The 18,998-nt window shown below is 55.5% G+C and overlaps 1 protein-coding gene across 1 annotated transcript; it reads left to right on the top strand.

The window, feature by feature from the left end:
- Positions 1–3,354: 3,354 nt before the first annotated feature.
- On the top strand, positions 3,355–13,005 carry NES (nestin). The gene is made up of 4 exons (XM_010999445.3): positions 3,355–4,279; positions 5,399–5,523; positions 7,304–7,377; positions 7,624–13,005. The coding sequence occupies exons 1-4, from the start codon at positions 3,497–3,499 to the stop codon at positions 12,459–12,461; spliced, it is 5,820 nt and encodes a 1,939-aa protein (XP_010997747.3). The 5' UTR covers positions 3,355–3,496; the 3' UTR covers positions 12,462–13,005.
- The last annotated feature ends 5,993 nt before the right edge of the window (positions 13,006–18,998 follow it).

Raw genomic sequence — 18,998 nt, 5'->3', positions numbered from 1 at the left:
CTTTCTTTAGAATATGTGTGGTGCTCAGAGGCTATTATTTTTAGTTTTGGAACGTAGCTGCAATCCTGAGACATGAATAGGTTTAGAAAGTTTTCATCAAACATTATTCCAAGTTCCCTTACCATTTGCTCATCTTCCCCTGGGATCCATTCCAACCCATCAAGTTCCCTCTTAAAATACTGTATCCAGAACAATACTCCAGGTGTACAGAGTAAGGGAATGCCACCACCCCTGCTATGGGCATCTTGCATCTATTAAATCACTTACATCCTTTTCAGTTTCTTAGGCAGCCGCGTCACAGTGTTGGTTCATAGCAAGCTTGTGGTCTGCTAAAACTCTCAGGTTTTCTTCACGAGATAGGCATTAGTCTTTTCTCTTTTAACTCTATTGATTTTTTTTTTTGAAATCCAAAGTGGAATTTTATATTTATTTCTATTAAATGTCATCTGGTTCATTTTGTTTCCTATTCTGTCAAACCCTAACTCCTAGTTTTTGCATAATATGTAGATTTGATTAATAAGGCTTCTGTGTTTTTATTCAAGTCTTTAATAAAACCTTGTTGCGGGAAGGGTAGAGCTAAGTGGTAGAGCACATCCTTAGCATGTACGAGGTCCTGGGTCCAATCCCCAGTACCTCCATTAAAAACAAACAAACAGACCCCACCATGTATTCAAGTCTTTAATAAAAACTTGTTTCTTTGCTGAGTCTGATAAAGTTTTGAATGCCAGAGAGTATTTTCTTAATTTTTTGTGTTAGTCATAATGTAACAGCTATACACACGTCTCACTTTTGATTAGCATTATTAGCATTTTTTGCAGCGCATTCTTTGGTCTAGTTGACAGTTCAAACAAACAAATAAATAACTTGTGATTGTCAGGACCAAGGATAGAACCCTGCGGGGCAGCCCACAGAGCCCTTCTCACGGACATCCTTGGGGATGGCTATTGAACTTTGTATCCACCGGCTGTCGTATCACTTAGCCCACATGTCCTGGGCCCAGGGACATAAGAAGTGCAGCAAAAGGCCTCACAGAAATCCTAATAACCCAGTGCAACCCCTGGGGGAAGTAGATGACACCAGGCCCACATTTTGCCCATTGAGTGCCTGCTGGCCCATGGAGGGCCTCATTTTCCTCAGTTTCTCATCACCTCAATTATCATTTGTCTGTTTAGAATTGACTGGGCCTTGGGGTCAGCTCTGCCAGCTGTGTTGGCTGGCACCCAGGTTCTCTTGCTTTAGGAAAAGCAACACTCCGCTCTTCTCCAGAGTTCCAGATCATCTCTGCTCCCCATGGCTCCCAGAACTCACCGAGAGCAGTTCATGCAAAGAGAGTCTGCTCTAGCTTGATGGCTTTCATGGTGATGGTCCTCAGAAAGGCTTTGTACAAAGACCTTAACATATGTGGTCTTGTTTGATCCTCAGAACAAATGTCTGGGGATGATTCAGTATTAACCTCCTTTACCAAATAGGTAAACTGAGGCTCAGTTGAAGAAGCTATGTGATTCATTTAAGGTCATTCAGCTAGAAAGTGTAAAAGTCAGATTCAGTGCTCTTTCCATGAGACACGGTGCCAAATGTCTCCTCTCTGGGTGAGAGTGAGGGGTCCAGGAGAGAAACTCCTCACCCCAATGCCATCCCACGTCTCCAGGGCACCTGCTCAAGGATTCCAGGGAATCTCAAGTATTCAGCTTCTCTCTCCCCACAGCCAGGAAGTAAAAGAGGAGGGAGAGCCTCCAAGTCAGCTCCCCTGGACACAACTCTTGGGATGCCCCAGCCCAAACCAAACAGCAGGATTTGTGAGGTAAAGTAGGGACGGAGAAGCCTCAGCCTCCTGGTCTGCACTAAGTCTCAGTCGGTCCCCCTGCACCACGCCCACTGGCCCCTCCCTGCCAGTTTCACATATTGGGGGTGAGTTCCCAAAGCCCAGCTGGCCTGGGGACAGGGGCAGGGGTATTGGTGGGATGGCCTTCTGCTCATTCCCCCTACCCAGAAAACCCTCTCTGCTCTCTGTGCTCCCCCAGGTCTCTCTGGACACCTCAGGTGCCAAGTATTGTAATAATCTTATTTTGTTTCTCTCCACTACCAGACTATGAGCACCCATCACCTTTGCCCTCACGTCACCAAACTATAAGCTCCTCCAGGGCTGGGACAGAGTGCTGACACACAGTGGGTGCTCAATTAACACTTGTAGAGCTAAACTTGATTTATGTGAGCAAAATTCCTTCCCCAAAGATCCCCTCAGTCTCATAATTCCTGATTCTCCCTCTCTGATCCTGCCTGCCCTTTACAAACCCCAAATCCCTCCTGTTCCTCTACCCCACTCCCCAGTTCAAGGACCCCCTCCTCCTCAAGGCCTTCCCAATTATTCCCACCCTCAGTGAGCTCTTAGATTCCTGAACTGTGAAACCCACAAAGGGATGTTTTGAGGATTCAGTCAGATAACATAAATAAAATGTTGGAACATGATTTGGCACATGACAAAGGCTCGACAGATGTGGGCTAGCTGTGACTAAGAGCTTGCCTCTTTCTGTTTCCTCTTCTTGGCCTGGTCTGTAAGCCACCAGGGGGCGCCATCCACCCAAAAAATCCGACACTAAGGACAGGATGGGTGCCCTTCCCCGAGAACTGGGGGAAACTTTCCACTACCTAAACAGAGAGTATGTGAAACTCAGGTTATATGAAAGAAAGGCAGGAAGAATGGAAGCGAATAGTGGGGGAAACACCTTTTTGCCCGATCTCTCCGTTTCCCCGTGGAGACTGAGGAAATAGGATGTGTGTGTGTGTGTGCGCGCGCGCACATAGGCAATCTCCCAATACAGCTAACATTTGTTCTTGTTTTCCAGGTAGTGTCTTTCTAACCTCTCAGCAATTCTGCCTTCTTCCAGTATTTCAGGAGGGTGAGCATTTGCTATTTACCTAAAACATGGCCACATCTATCCTCTCTGCAGTCCGGTAAGACGTCCATTGTTGCTCCCATTTTATGGATGAAGAAACTGAGTCTTGAAGGAATTCAGTAAGTGGTACCTCTCTTGCGTGTGCGGAGTAACTGAGACTCCCACTCCCTCGCAGGCCTGAATCCCCTGGCACTCTCCTCCACAGGCTCAATTCTGTGCATAATCTGCTTTTATCTGGAGTTATGAACCTTCCTCAAGGCCTCCTCCCCCAGACAGCCACCACCGTCGGATCGGATTCTCCAGGCATAGATTTTCCTTTAGTTCCACTCTCCAGCACTCCGGGCTCCGGGGACAGAGGCTGCGGCCGTTTCTCTGAACTCTAAGGGGTTAAGGTCTGGGTCCCGCCCCTTTTCCCGCCAGGCTGGCGGGAGTATGAATAGCCTCGCTCCCACTCCCGATTCTGAGTTGCTCCGGCTCTCTTCGCCCCGCCCCGTCATTGTCCCCATCCGTATCCTTTTCCCTTTCGTCCTAAAAGCTTTGAGAGCTGCTGGCTTCTCCTAGTGCTCCGCGTCTCTCCACCTTCGGTGGGTCAGACGAGCAGGATGGAGGGCTGCCTGGGGGAGGAATCTTTTCAGATGTGGGAGCTCAACCGGCGCCTGGAGGCCTACCTGGCCCGGGTCAAGGCGCTAGAAGAGCAGAATGAGCTGCTTAGCGCGGAGCTCGGGGGTCTCCGGGCACAGTCCGGGGACGCCTCTTGGAGAGCTCGTGCCGACGACGAGCTGGCGGCCCTGAGAGCCCTCGTCGACCAGCGCTGGCGGGAGAAGCACGCGGCCGAAGTGGCGCGCGATAACCTGGCAGAAGAGGTAGAGAGCGTGGCGGGCCGGTGCCAACAGCTGCGGCTGGCCCGGGAGCGGACGACAGAGGAGGTGGCCCACAGCCGGCGCGCGGTCGAGGCCGAGAAATGCGCCCAGGCCTGGCTGAACACCCAGGCGGCGGAGCTGGAGCGCGAGCTGGAGGCTCTGCGCGCGGCGCACGAGGAGGAGCGCGCGGGCCTGAACGCCCAGGCTGCCTGCGCCCCCCGTGGCCCCGCTCCGCCCCGCGGGCCCCCCGCGCCGGCCCCCGAGGTGGAGGAGCTGGCGCGGCGGCTGGGCGAGGCGTGGCGCGGGGCAGTGCGCGGCTACCAGGAGCGCGTGGCGCAGATGGAGGCGTCGCTGGGCCAGGCCCGCGAGCGTCTGGGCCGCGCCGTGCAGGGCGCCCGCGAGGGTCGCCTGGAGCTGCAGCAGCTCCAAGCGGAGCGCGGCGGCCTCCAGGAGCGCAGGGCCGCGCTGGAGCAGAGGTTGGAGAGCCGCTGGCAGGAGCGGCTGCGGGCCACTGAGAAGTTCCAGGTGAGCAAGTCGGGGGCCTGGGCAGGACAAGGCTTCGAGATGTCCCTCTGGGGCTCAGAGACCTGGGGAAGGGATTGGGGAGTGGGAGTGGCTGTGGATTCAGGGGCCACTTCTTGGAAAACCATGCCTAGAGAAAACGGAGTAGACTTTCACAACTCTGTCTAGAGTAGGGCTGGCCTAAAGGGGGTTCAGAGCCCTCTTGAAGAGTACTCCCTGGAAGGACAGACAGGCCCAAGATGTTCCAGCAGCTTCCTCACTGTCTGGATGGTACCTTCCAACCTTGCGGGCCCCTGGGCCCCTCCCTAGGCTCTGCTGTCACTCAGAAGATGCCCAGGACTTTCCCTCTCAGGCTGAGTTGGATGGTCTGGCCACTCAGAACGTCCAAGTTCCCACCTCCCTCCTCCCCCTGACAGGAGAGGGTGAGGGGCCCAGGGTGAGGGGCCCTGGGTGAGGGGCCACCAGCCCTTCTCCCTTGTCAGGACTTCTCAGCTCTCCAGCACATTCCAGACGCCTGGGACAGCTGCTCCCCCTCACACTGCGCAGATGTGACCAGCAGCTGAGAAAACAGCCTTCTGCCTGAGCCAGACAGAGGTCTCATCATAGCCACCTCCCCACCCCTCCTCTCAGGAGAAAGATTCCAGAACATGTGGGAAGTGGAGGGGGTAGGGGCCTGGTGTGGGGAGCAGGAGACAGTGACTGGGACTGGGGCTGTTTGGCTTCCAGTCCTGCAGGCTCTGGGCCTCTTGATTAATCGTTTTTCCTTCTGCTTCCACTTTTTTTTCCCCCTCTCCTCCTCCCTGTAACCCATCTCCTCTCCTCCTTCACCTCCTCCTTCCTGTGGGAGCTGAATTCTGAGCAGCATGTGCTACCATTTAATCAGCATCCGAGGAGGAGGAGCCAGGCCGTGGGAGAGGGCTGAGAGGGGCCCCTATGCTCTTCTCCTCGGAGGCTCCAGAGGGGGTTCTCCAGGCAGAGAGTGGGGTAGGGGAGGCAGGAGTCTGCTCTGCAGAGAAGTTCCTCAAGGAGCAGAAGGTGCTGCTGCAGCAGCCAAAGGGGATGCAAGTTAGCTGGCAGGAAGGACCCCGCCCCTTCACCGACTGCCTCTGACTTGCTCTGCAGCTGGCAGTGGAGGCCCTGGAGCAGGAGAAACAGGGCCTACAGAGCCAGATCGCCCAGGTCCTGGAAGGTCGGCAGCAGCTGGCACACCTCAAGATGTCCCTCAGCCTGGAGGTGGCCACATACAGGTACCATGTTGACACTGACCCACCCAGACACTCAGATGCACATTTACACGCCAGGGTATTCTCCTGGCTGAAGGGGCCCACAGCCACGGGCGGTGTCAGCTCTGCCACCACTAGGTCCTGTGACTCTAGGCTGATCCCTTCCACACCACAATGTATCCCACCTAAGCCCACCTGCTCCTCCTGTGGGTTGAGGAGAGGTATCCTGTGCCCAGGAAATCCTCCAAGGACAGGTGATACAGCTGAGTGGGACAGCCTCAGGAGGGAGGGCTGGACACATGTGGGTCATCCACATCCAGACCCTTTCTCCAAGGGGCTGAAAAACCCAGTCTCTCTGTGTGCTCATACCGAGAGGGTGATGTCCTTGAGTTGCCTCGGGAAGGAGGAATTGCAGGTGTGCAGTGGTCACACTGACTTGCCACCTGACCTGGTCCTCAGTCTCTTTGTCTGGACAATGGGAGATTAGCCGAGTCACATCCAAAGTTCCTTTCATCCTGCATGTCCTGGGGCCTGACTCCTTTCAAGTCCTAGTGCCCTTGGCCCTGCCCTGCCCCTCTACTGACCACATTCCCTGTTGGCTCAGGAAAGGCTGAGGCCGAGGAAATGCTGCTTCTCTGGCTCTGTGGCCTTGAACAAACCTGGTTAGCCAAGGTTCCAGTGATGGAGTCTGAGGAAGAGGCTTTACCACTGTGAAGGGCTGCATACCCCAAGCCTGCAGGGTCAGGGCCAGGGCTGGACAGGCAGGAGGACTGTGCCCTCAGAATCCACAAGCAAACAAAGCCAGGGACCCTGGGACAGGTTCAGTGGGGAGGGGTGGAAGGGCCCAGAGAGGGAAGGTAAGTGAGGATCTCGGGATGAGGAGGAGAAAGGCTCCACCTCCATGGAGCACAGAGCTCAGAAAGCACGATGCTGCAACGGGAAGTACAGAGGTGAGACCATAGGCAACACTAACCAGACTCAGAGGTCATGAAGAAGAACACAGAGGAGACAGATGTTCAGCATCACTTGCTGAATTGATTGGTCCTCCCTCCCTCTGTTGGTCCCCTCCTCCTCCATCACCGTGGGGCGCTAAGGCAGGGGCATAGACATAAAGACCTCCGTTGCCCTGAAGGGCTTGGAATCCAGAGTACTTAGAGATCACAAGATGAGGTCCTTGACCCCTAAGCAAACCAGTGAGGGGAAGGGTCTGGGCAGGCTTAACCGCTGGGTTTTGAGGCATGAAAAGGGTTTGGAAAGAGGGAGCTGAATTCATTTGCTTTTGTCTGTGACCAGCTCTGGGGGCCCTGGGGGAGGAGAAGCCTATCACATGGGAACGGCCTGAGAATTCCCACTTCCCCTGGGAAGCCCCCTACTCAGACCCTCCAGATGGCAGTGTGGACAAAGGCAGCAATTAGCATGAGAATCGGCCCCCCACACAGAGGATGAGGTCATAGGCCTGGGGTGGGGAGGAGATAGTCTAAGCATTGGTGGGTGTGTGTACACTGTGTCATCCAACCGTGTGGGAATCTGCTTGTGTGTCTGTGAGCCCAGCTGTGTACGCCAAATAAGTGTGTGACTCGTGTGACCAAGTGCGTGATATCTGTGGATGTGACCATGCAATTTCATGTGCATAGCCAAGTATAACCCTGCATGTGGCTTTTGTGTGATAGTGGTGGAAATAAGGAGGAAGCTGGCTGTGTTGCATGGAACAGAATGCGCATGCTCAGCTGTGACTTTTCCCTAGCTGGCTTGCCTACAGGCCTGGGAGCAGAGGACTGACCCAGCTTTCCCTCCCTGTCCCCAGGACCCTCCTGGAGGCTGAGAACTCCCGGCTGCAGACACCTGGCAGTGCTTCCAAGGTTCCCCTCAGCTACCTGGGTAAGAGGAGGGGCCCAGTTCCCCACCAGAACTTTACCCTTCTTTCCTCTTTATACCCCAGAGAGATTCCCTTCCTGAGAGTCACCAGTCTCAGTATTGACAATGGAGCCCCCAACAGCAGCGAGCATACTCTTAGCCCAGCCGGTGGGAGGCAGGAGCAGGGCCCATGAGCACTCTTGCCAGAAGCGGTAGCTGCTCCCCCAACCAGTACATCCTGACACTGTTTCTTCCCCTCTGCCTTTCCAGACCCTAAGCTGGAGCTGCATGTCCCTGGGACCCCCGAGGGCCGGCGTCTGGGACCTTTGCTCTCTGTCCTGAGCCCTACTCCCCTCTCCTCACCCTTGCCTGATACCCTTGAGACACCTGTGCCAGCCTTTCTGAAGAGCCAGGAATTCCTTCAGACCCGTACCCCCACCTCGGCCAGCACTCCCATCCCACCCACACCTCAGGCTCCCTGTCCTGCTACAGATGCTGAGATCAGAGCCCACGATGCCCCTCTCTCCTTGCTCCAGCCACGGGCTGGGAGACAACAGGCTTCAGAAGCCATGTGGGCTGAAGCCAAGGTGGCCATCCCTGCCAGTGTCCTGCCAGGACCAGAGGAGCCTGGGGGCAGGCAGCAAGAGGCCAGTCCAGGCCAGTCCCCTGAAGATCATGTCTCCTTGGCCCCAGCCCTCAGCTCTGACCACCCCAGTTTAGAAGCCAAAGATGGAGAACTCGGTGGGTCTAGAGAGTCCAGCAGATTCCAGGAGGAAAGTGAAGGGCAAATCTGGGAGCTGACAGAGAAAGAAACAGCCGTAGAGGTCAAAGTAGTGAGCAGCTTGCAACAGGAAACATGGCAAGAAGAGGGGAACCTTGACATGAAAGAAATCCAGGACTCCCAGGGTCCTTTGGAAAAAGAAACTCTGAAGTCTCTGGAAGAGGAGATTCAGGATCCACTGAGGTCTCTAGAAAAACAGAGCCATGAGACAGTGAGATCTCTAGAGAAGGAGAAAAGAGAATCTCTGAGGTCTTTGGAAGAAGAGAACTTAGAAACACTAAAAACTCCAGAAAGGGAGAATCAAGAGTTATTGAAATCTTTAGAAGAAAAGGATATGGAGGTAGCAAGACCTCTAGAAAAAGAGACTCTAGAACTACTTAAGCCTATAGGAAAAGAAGACCTACAGACATTGCAATCTCTAGAAAAGGAGAATCAGGAAATAATGAGGTCTCTTGAAGGCAACATAGAGACGTTTGTATATCTAGGAAAGGAAAACCAAGAATTAGTGAAGTCCCTAGAAGAGGAGAACTTTGAGTCATTGAGAGCTCTAGAAAAGGAGAGTCAAGAGCCACTGAGATCTCAAGAAGTAGAGAACCAGGAAACATTGAGGCCTCTAGCAAAAGATAATCAAGAACCACTGAGATCTCTAGAAGAAGAAGACCAGGGGACATCAAGACCTCTAGGAAAAGAGAATCGTAAATCCCTGAGGTCTCCAGAAGATGAGACACGTGAGACTTTGAGACCTCTAGAAAAAGAAAACCAGGAGTCGCTGAGGTTTCTAGAAGACAACCAGGAGACAATGAGGCCTCTAGAAAGAGAAAGCCAGGAGCCACTGAGGTCTCCAGAAAAAGAAAACCAGGAGTCACTGATCTCTCTAGAAGAAGACCAGGAGACAATGAGACCTCCAGAAAAAGAGAATCAGGAGCCACTGAGGTCTCTGGAAGAAGACGACCAAGAGACAATGAGACCTCCAGAAAAAGAGAATCAGGAGCCACTGAGGTCTCTGGAAGAAGATGACCAGGAGACAATGAGACCTCCAGAAAAAGAGAATCAGGAGCCACTGAGGTCTCTGGAAGAAGACAACCAGGAGACAATGAGACCTCCAGAAAAAGAGAATCAGGAGCCACTGAGGTCTCTGGAAGAAGATGACCAAGAGACAATGAGACCTCCAGAAAAAGAGAATCAAGAACCACTGAGGTCTCTGGAAGAAGGTGACCAGGAGACAATGAGACCTCCAGAAAAAGAGAATCAGGAGCCACTGAGGTCTCTGGAAGAAGGTGACCAGGAGACAATGAGACCTCCAGAAAAAGAGAATCAGGAGCCACTGAGGTCTCTGGAAGAAGGTGACCAGGAGACAATGAGACCTCCAGAAAAAGAGAATCAGGAGCCACTGAGGTCTCTGGAAGAAGGTGACCAGGAGACAATGAGACCTCCAGAAAAAGAGAATCAGGAGCCACTGAGGTCTCTGGAAGAAGGTGACCAGGAGACAATGAGACCTCCAGAAAAAGAGAATCAGGAGCCACTGAGGTCTCTGGAAGAAGGTGACCAGGAGACAATGAGACCTCCAGAAAAAGAGAATCAAGAGCCACTGAGGTCTCTGGAAGAAGGTGACCAGGAGACAATGAGACCTCCAGAAAAAGAGAATCAAGAGCCACTGAGGTCTCTGGAAGAAGACGACCAAGAGACAATGAGACCTCCAGAAAAAGAGAATCAGGAACCACTGAGGTCCCTAGAAGATGAGAATCAAGAGACATTGAGATCTCTAGAAAAAGAGACTCAACAGCCACTGAAGTCTCTAGAAGACCGGATGACACTGAGACCTCTGGAAGAGGTGAAATCAGAGCCACTGAGGTCTCTTGGAAAAGACCAGGAGATAGTTATATCTCTTGGAAAAGAGACTCAAGAGTTAATAAGTTCCCTAAATGGCGAGAGTGTAGAGGCAGTGAGATCTTTAGAAACAAAGAGTCAAGAACCACTAAAGTCTACAGGAGAAGAAGACCTGGAAATACTGAAACCTTTAGAAACAGAAAGTCAAGGACCACTGGGGTCTGTGGAAGGGAAACAAGAGACATTGAGACCCCTAGAAAAGCTGACTGAAGAATCACTGAGGTCTCTGGGAGAGCAGAACCTGGAGAATTTGAGATCTCCAGAGGAGGTAGACAAGGAAAGTCAAAGGTCCCTGGGAGAGGATGAGGATGTAGAGAACGGAGAGAATCAAGAGTCACTGAGGTCTCTGGAAGAGGAGGGACAAGAGCTGCCACTCTCTGCACATCAGCAGAAGTGGGAAGATGTGTTGGGGAGGGACCAAGAACTGAATCAGGAAGTGTCCCCTGGGAGGGCTAGAGTGGACAATGAGAACGAGGCAGAGCTGGATCAGAAGGAACAGGATAGCTTCGCTGGGAAGGGGGAGGCTGTAGAGCAGGGTCAGCTGCAGCTGACAGCTGCAGGGGAGGACTGGAGCACAGGTGAGGGGCAGCCAGGGAGCCCTGAGCCCAAGGAGCAGAGGGTCCCAGCTGAGGGGGCTGGCGGGGAGGAAAGCACTGAGGGCCTCCAGGACCCTGAAAGGCAGCCAGAGCAGCTGGGGGCCCTGGGTCTCCAAGCTCCCTGGGACATGTCGGAGGTGACAGAGCCGGTGTTGGAAGATGAGGATGTGGCCCCCAGGCAGGGCCGAGCCTTCCCAGAGGTCACCTTGGGGTTAGAGACTGCCGTGGGTGAGTCTGCAGGAGCAGAACAGGAACCAGAGCCAGAGATGGTGGGGCTGGAGGACCGAGGTGGCCTGGCCAGAGAGGAGGTGATGGGGCCATCCCTCGGGGAGGAAGGTTTGGAGGCAGAGAGGGTGCAGGACTTGGAAGGGCCCAGGAAGGAGCTAAAAGAGGCAGCTGCTCTGGAGCCAGAGCTGTCCACACTGCCCAGGAAGAACAGAGACCCGCTGGAGACTCCCAGGGGCTGGGAGGAGTCAGAGCCTGAGGCCCCTGGGGAAGCAGGGGAGATGTTCCCTGCTGAAACCTTGTGCCATGATGGAAGTGACACCCCTCAACCTAGGCCCCTGGGGACAGAAGGAGCAGAAGAGGATGAAAAACCAGTGCCAGGGCCCCCCAGCCCAAGGCCCACTGAGTCCTGCTCACCCGTCCCAATCCCTGAAGATGCCCCTGGGCCCCAGTCCCTGACTGAGGGGAGCCAAGAGGGAAGCTGGGGGCTGGAGGGCAGGGCTGAGGTCCTGGGGAAGGTGGAGGGTGAGCAAGAGGATTTAGGCTCTGGGGGGATCCCTGAGGGCCTCCAGGAGGAGGAGGAAAGCAGAGAAGAGAGCGAGGCCGATGAACTAGGGGAGACTCTTCCCGACTCCACTCCCCTGGGCCTCTACCTCAGTTCCCCTGCTTCCCCTAAATGGGAACCGGCTGGAGAGCAGAGGCCCTCCCCTCAAGGGGAGACCAAAAAAGAGGGCTGGGGCTCTGCTGTCCTGGCCTCTGAGGGCCTTGGGGCCCAACCCTCAGAGGAGGAGGAGGGAGATGAGGAGGAAGAGGAACGTGGCCATGAATCTGATCTGTCGGAAGAGTTTGAGGATCTGGGGACTGAGGCGTCTCTCCTCCCTGGGGCCCCTGGGGAGGTGGCAGAGCCTCTGGGCCAGGTGCCCCAGCTGCTCCTGGAGCCTGCAGCCTGGGATAGGGATGGGGAGTCTGATGGATTTGCAGATGAGGAAGAGAGTGGGGAGGAGGGGGAGGAAGAAGAGGAGGGGCGGGAGCCAGGGGCTGGACGGTGGGAGCCAGGGCCCTCTGTGGGCAGCCTCCCTGCCCTGAGTGGCCCTCAGAAAGGGAACCTTCTGGGGTCTGAGACCGTGGATGTCAGTGTCCCCTGGGATGATGGCTTGAGGGGTGCAGCGTCCGATGCCCCCATGACTGCTCAGGAGACTGAGTCCCAGGACAGCACTGAGCACTCAGGCTCAGAGGAAGAGTCTGATGCTGCTCTTTTGGAGAGGGAGGACCACGTCTCTGGCCCTCTAGAGACCCTCAGTGGGGTGGAGGACACGGGCTTGGAGGTAGAGGACACCTTTGGTGTCAATGGCCAGGGCCCCAGCTTGAAGGAAGAGTTGGAGCATGTGAATGGGGGTGTGGTGAATGGACTAGAACAGTCTGAGGGAGTAGGGCAGGGGAAACCGGGAGACCCCAAAGGGGACCCTGAGGGGGACCGAGGGAGCCCCTTGGAGGAGGAGGAGGGGGGTGCCCTGAAGACCCCTTGGGCAGGGGGTCCTCTTCACGTAGGCGCAGGCCAGTTCCTGAAGTTCACTCAAAGAGAAGGAGATGGAGACTCCTGGTCCTCAGGGGAGGACTAGAGAAAGAGCTCCCTGTCTGGCGCTGAGGACCTGGGGAGTGGGGAGATGTCCTCAGGCCCCTCCCTATGCAGAGGCAACACCCCTACCTTATGATCTCTTGACCTGTGGTTTCTGTCCGAGGGGCCTGGCTGGCCAAGGAGAAATGGGTGTGGCAAAGGGACCTGGTCCAAGAATGGAGGCTCCAGGAATGAATAGCAGCCTCTTGGGCCCTGCACTGGGGGGCATCCTGCCTGCACCGGCCTCGAGATGCTGAAGCCAACTGAATCTCTATAGGACTAGGCCCCCTTTTCCTTGCACCCTTTTCCTCCTCATCCCATCACTGGAAAAGGCCAGGGCCAGTGGCTCCTCCGAGGGGAGGGGGCTGTGGTGGTCCATGCACCAGGGCTCACCAGCTCTGCTCTTCCTCACTGCACCCTCATGGGATGTCTGTTTGGTGGCTAATGAGGGTGAGGAGGTGCCTCTATGTCCTGGTTCCCCATATTCTTGCCATATGGTCCTGTCTGGCTCATCCCTGCCTGAATAAAGTAATGCCTCCACCTACAAAGCCTGGACTTGTCCTTTCTCAATTCAGGGGGGCCTGAGGGCTGACACAGAAGAAGAGTCTGGGGGAGGGACTGCCTCCTGATGAGAGGAGGATCTGGAAGTCCTCATGGAGAAGACAAAGCAGACAAAGGCTGCAGGCAGCAGTGTTAGGACCTGGGGAGGGCTGGGGGTGCTGCTTGACCTGGGAAGGAGGGGCCAGCCCAGGTGACCTTGGCGCCTGCAGAAGCAAGGCCCATCATCATCTCTGCCCACAGCACTGATTACAGGGATTAGGCCTTGGGGCCACTCCTACCCTCTTGTGTCCTCCCCGCTGGCCCCTCAGTGCCGCCAGCATAATAAGCCCCCTGGCCCCAAACCCAAACAACTGTCTGGTCTTGGTGTCTGCTCAGACCGCTGGGTCAGAGCAGGGTGAGGGAAGAGGGACACCTGTACTGCCTTTGGCTGTGTGGCCTCAGGTTAGCATTTAACCTCTCTGAACCTCAGATTCAGCCACAGAATGGATGCTGGGCCAGGTGACTTGAGGGGCCTCTCAGGGCAAGGACAGCAGGAGTTAGGCGAGGGAAAGCCGGAGGGCTACAGCTTAGGTCTTCAGTGGGATTTTCCTCGCATGGTTAAGCTGCAGACAGGGGAGAGAGGGAGGTGGAGGTGGGCGGAGGGTAGACTGAAGCTGTCAGGGGTGAAACCAAAGAGCAAGGGTATGTACTATAACTGGGGTGAGATTGGGGGTCCACCCACCCCAAGAGCTCCCCTTTCCGGGAATTCTCTGGGTCCCTGCGTAGGGCAGGGAGGCACCAGGGGTTCCTGGATTAGGCGGGGCCTGAGGGCCTTGAAGTCAGGATACCCAAATAGAAATCACTCCCCAGCTCAGCTCGGCAGGGGAGGAGGGGCTGGTGACACTTCTAAATGCCCTGGGTGGGGGTGGGACAGGGGCTGCCAGACAAATGTTCCACATTTGGAGACAATCCCAGGGCCAGGAGAAGGCTCTTCCTTTCCTCGGGACCAAGGGTGAGAGGGCAGGGGAGGATGAGATGGGGCCAGCCTCTCTAACCCCAACTCATCCTCTGGACAAGGAGGGGTGGACAGGAGGCCCCCTGACAGAATCTCACTGTCTGTTTCTCTGCCCACATCTTCCTCCTTCTCCATCTAGGAGACTCTGTCTTGGGCACCCAGACCCCTGTTTCACATACACCCCTGCCCTTGAGATCCAGGGTGCTGTCTCTCCCCACCCTCCTGGCAGCCAAAGACTTCACTCTCTTTCCTGTACCCACTGGTAACAAGGCTGAGTCTGATCACACCAGGCTGTCAGGCTGGGGCCCAGCAATTTGGCATCCGGGCAAATAAGGCCCACTCCCTGTCCTTCTAATGGGACAGAGGAACCCTCTGCCTTGTCTCCCCAGGGCCTCAGGCATTCCCCGCCTGGGCGAGGGACCAAGGACAGAGGCTGAGCCAAGTAGCCCTTCCCTGGGTTCTGTGCCCTTCCTGCCCTCCACACCAGGGTCCCTGATCCGCTGCAGAGTTACCCAAACCAGCTATTTCTGCCAACAATCCCAGACAGGGGAGGGAGGTAAGTTAGTCAGAAGTCAGGACTTTCTAAACGGGGGCTCTCATGGGTGGCGGGATCTCTTTGGTAGTGGTACTCTGTCTATGCAGCAAGGGAAATGAGGGTTGCACAGTAACAGGGACTGTCAAATATTTACGGAGCGTCACTCCGCACCTTGCACCATGCAGGCACTGGGAGTCCAGGGTTCCCAGCTCAGGGAGCTTTACCTTCTAACTGAACAAGTGCTTCTGAGTGGAAATCACATTTGAAAACAGAGAAGGGCAGGAAGTTATGGAAGCATAGCGCAGGGGGCCCGCCTGATCTGGGCTGGGGGAGTCTGGGAGGAAGTGGTCAGGGAAGGCTGCCCTGAAAGCCTGAAGGATGAGCAGTTGCTGGCCAGCAATGGGAGAGGGAAGGGGGAGGGGCAAGAAAAGGATTCTAGTCAGGGAACAGCATGTGCAAAATCCTGGGGCAGAAAGAGAAGCTTGGGTATTAGAGGAACAGAAAGAAGGCTTGTGTGGCCAGAGGGGGAGAGGAAGGTTCACAATAAGACTGAAGAGAGAGTTGGGGGTGGTCAGTGGGCCAAGGCCTCTCCAGACAGCTAAGAAATATGGATTTCTCCCTAGAGGAAATGAGGAGCCTATCAAGGGTTGTAAGTCATGAGGTGACATGACCAGGTTTGCATTTTAAGTAGAACCTTCTGGCTGCTGTGTGAGGGTGGATCAGAGCAGACAGAAGTGCATCAGGGAAGGTACTGCGGTGGTCCCGGCAGGGGACAAGGGTGGCAGTGGGGATGGCGAGGAGACAGGTAAGGGAAGCAGAGTCTCAGGACTTGGTGATCCATTGCAGGAGGTGGAGTGGGGACTCAGCAATAGAGGCTCCCAGGTATTAAACCTGGGCAGCTGGGAGAGGGTGGTCTCATCTTCTGAGCTAGAGAATCCAGCAGGAAATGTGACCTCAGAGGAGCTGCCCTGGGGGAGGGTGGGCATGTGGCGCTCAGGAGAGAGGACTGGGTTGGAGATGACAATTGGAGGGTCATTGGCTTGGAGGTCACACAGACAGAGCCCAGGACAGAGACCCCAGGGAACTCTCAGCTGAGAGGAGACACCTAGGCAGGAGCTGGAGGAGGACCAGAGGACTGTGGCTCCTCGGAGACCCTGTCATCTTGAAAGCTCTGGGAAAGCATGGACTCTGTCCAGCGCAGTGCCTGGGGGCCTGAGGGTGCTCAGTAAACACAAACTGAATAAATGAACAAATGAATGAATGAACGACTGTGATGAGGTCAGACAACAGGAAGCACTGGAGGGTGGGGGTTGGGGTGGAGTCCCAGGGGAGGGAATGAGGAGGCAGCACCCGCCAAGTCCCCCCCTCCCCAGCACGAGGACAAGTGGGAGGTTATTCTGGGGCCTCCTCTGGGTAAATATAGCCTCTGAGCGCGGCGGGGGCAGGGTGGGGGGCCGGAGGTGGCTTCCTCGGTTTGTTTGGGGCACTTCCTTATAAGGCTATGCAGGCTGAGGCGCCTGGGAGGGTGAGGTCAGGGGCTGAGCTCTCCATTCAGCCCAGCCTGATGCTGTCCCTGCTGTCGCTGAGCTGCCAGAGTCTCAGAGGAAATCAAAGCCCTCTGGCTTTGGGCCCTGGCCAAGGGAGCTCGGAGCGTGGCCTCTTAAAGGGCCCCCTCAGCCTCACGTCTAGGCGGGAGCACGGTCCTGGGGTGGGAGAGGGTGTCCTTCCCGGGTCCTCTCAGAAGGTGATGCTGGGGGCTGGGTTTTCCCATCTGAGCAACACTGCCAGGACTGGATCATTCCCTGAGGCTCCACACAGCTCTGAGACCCTGGGGTCTAACCTTTACCCCTCCCATTGCAGGGTCTACCCTTCTTGCTCTGGCCTCTTGAGATCAACCACTCAGAGTTCATCTACTGCTTCCAAAGGCCCTTGTCCCTCAGCTCCCCTTATTCCCCCGCCCTCAGCCCCTCCTTGGGGGACCAGCTGCTGCCACTTGACCCTGTGGTGTCACAGCTGCTGTCAGAAATGCAATCCTAGTCAGGCAGGGATGGAGGAATGTGATTTAATTTCAGCTGGAATGTGCCCTCTGGGGCTGCCCCTAGAAAGGGAAGGGAATGGAGGCTAAGCCCACCTAAGCCCAGAAAACCCAAAGGGCTCTGGGCTTGGGGACAGACCCCTGGGTCCCTGTGCGCCCCCTCACCCCCACTCAACAGGGGAAGGTAAGTTCCAGGATGGGTCCTGCAGCAGGATGGATGGAAGTTAGACTTGAGGGTCTTCCTAGGAGGTGGGAAAAGAGAAGGTGTCTTGTGAATGCAGCTCCAATGGATAAAGAAAGGACCCGCCCCTGAGTCCTCGGGCCCACCAGAGGAGAGTCTCGAGGAACCAGGAAAAGGACTGGCTCAGGGGCAGGAAGAAGGACAGAATGGCCTCAGGTGAGGGCCCATGGAGTCTGCAGAGGAAAATATGGTCCACTCTGTTTCCTCTCTCATGGTCTGGAGATCTCTGCTTCCATTCACCCTGGGGACCCCCTCTCCCCTCTCTACCACAGCACCCCCACACCCAGATCAGGCTTGTCTCTTATCCAACATTTCAGGAGCAGTAAGTGGACTCTGCCTTCTGCTCCCCTATCCCCTCCCCAAGCCCCATTGACCCAGGGTCTCCAATGTGGACATCTCTCCTGTAACCTAACTCCTACTCCTCATGCTGTTGCCTCCAGTCTCACTTTCCCCAAAGGGACAGACCCCGGGCCCCAGAGTCCCAGGTCTGGGGACTCTAGGGCCCCCTTCAGCCTTCTCTTCTTCCAGTCACAAGCTCCTCTCCTCCCAGCCCTATTCACTCTCCCCACCCCCATGACTCAGCTGTGGCACCAGAAATAACCCCCCCCCAGGCAGGTGCCAGGGGGCCACTGTCGAGGAACCACCTCCCAGCAGCTGCGGGATCAACTGCTAACAAGCCAAGCCCGAGCCCCAGGGTCCCAGAAGGAGTGGCTGGGAGGCTTCAATTTCAGGGGTGGGGAGATGGCCTCCTGGCTCTGGCCCCTTCCTCCAGCCTCCCTGCTAAGGAGAGACACCCCTTTGCTGACGGCCTCCTCTACTCACCACTCACAGACCCTCTCTCCTTATTCCTCTCCCGCTTTTCACCTCTCCTCCATCTTCCACTTCCTTTTCTCCCTCCTCCCTGGCCTGATCCCAGCTCCTGAGTCTCTTGGCCTCCCCTGGATTCCTTCTTTTTCTGTTTGTTTCATTTGCCAGGAAGTTATGTATCAAAAGAGAATTCCAGCTCACCTTGATGGGGAAAAAGGCACAGAGAGACATTTTTGCCAATGATACTAAGAATCATTAGATGCCACTTAGGGTCCATAGAACATGGGCCAGGGGGCTGTGGGCTGCCCCCCGCAAGTGCTCCAGTCCAAGTGGTCAACCAACAGCCTTCCCTCTGTTAACAGCTTCTAAAGACTAAGGAAGAAGCCTCAGGAAATAAACACAGAGGCCACAAGATCTACCCACTCAGACGATTAACTAGAGTCTAGAGTCTTTCGGGAGAGGGGGATTTCCTTCTTCCTTCTGTCTCTTTTCTTTTTTCTTCTCTCCTTCCCAAACCCTTCCTCTTGCTCTGCCCATGAATCCTCCTGTCCTCCCTTTCCAGGAGGAAGGAGGCTGCTTTACAGGAGGCTGATCAGAAGTTAGATCTCAGGAAGGACCTCCAGCCTAGGGAACGGAGGAAACTTTACATATCGGGGTGAGAGGGCACCTGGATCCTCACTCCAGGCAGGATCTGACTGCGGCCCCCTGGGAAAGCCCTCCCACCCACAGGGGTCTGACGAACTGAGCATTTTTGGAAGTCTTTGGGAGCTGCTGTGTCGCAGCAGGCAGCCAGGACAATGGGGCCCTTTCTCTTCCTGCGCAGGAGACAGGCCCACAGACAGGGCCTCAGCACTGGGACAAAGGCCCCAGTGAGGTCAGGGTAGTGTGTGGGAGTCAGGGGTGGGAAGGTGGGGAGTGGGGGAGGCATGAAGAGGTGGGGTGTGGGTCAGAGCAGCCTGGGGAAAGCTGGGGACCCTGGCAGATGGAGGACCTCAGGAAGGCCTACCTCCCTGCACTCAGACCCCTTCTCAATTTCCAAGCCCCTAACTTTCACCCAGGCTGGGCCTCCTCTCTCCACACACCCATACACTCTCTGACTGCCCCCACCCTCAGTCCCAGGGAACAGGAAACCCCGTGGGGGAACCCCATTTTAGACATGTGAGAAGGAGGCTGGGAGCTTAATCACATATCTAGGGGCTTGGCAAAGGTGAGCACATGGTCAGATCTCTCCTGCCTCCCTGGAGGCAGAGGCAGATACAGGTGGGCCCCTACTCCAGCTGCCCAAAGAGATGGAGGATGGCCCACTATGAGGGGCCGATTCCCCCTACCTAGGCCAAGAAAGGCCACACACACACTGGTCCAGGAGTT

The sequence above is a fragment of the Camelus dromedarius genome, chromosome 23 (assembly GCF_036321535.1).
Source record: "Camelus dromedarius isolate mCamDro1 chromosome 23, mCamDro1.pat, whole genome shotgun sequence".
NCBI classification, from domain to species: Eukaryota; Metazoa; Chordata; class Mammalia; order Artiodactyla; family Camelidae; genus Camelus; species Camelus dromedarius.
This window is presented reverse-complemented; position numbering and strand designations above follow the sequence as displayed.

Bases quoted from the DNA above. Each gene is read 5' to 3' on its own strand.
- NES (XM_010999445.3), top strand. From the start codon at position 3,497: ATGGAGGGCTGCCTGGGGGAGGAATCTTTTCAGATGTGGGAGCTCAAC. The intron at 5,524-7,303 runs GTACCATGTTGA...CCCTGTCCCCAG, and splicing joins CTGGAGGTGGCCACATACAG to GACCCTCCTGGAGGCTGAGA. The intron at 7,378-7,623 runs GTAAGAGGAGGG...CTGCCTTTCCAG, and splicing joins GGTTCCCCTCAGCTACCTGG to ACCCTAAGCTGGAGCTGCAT.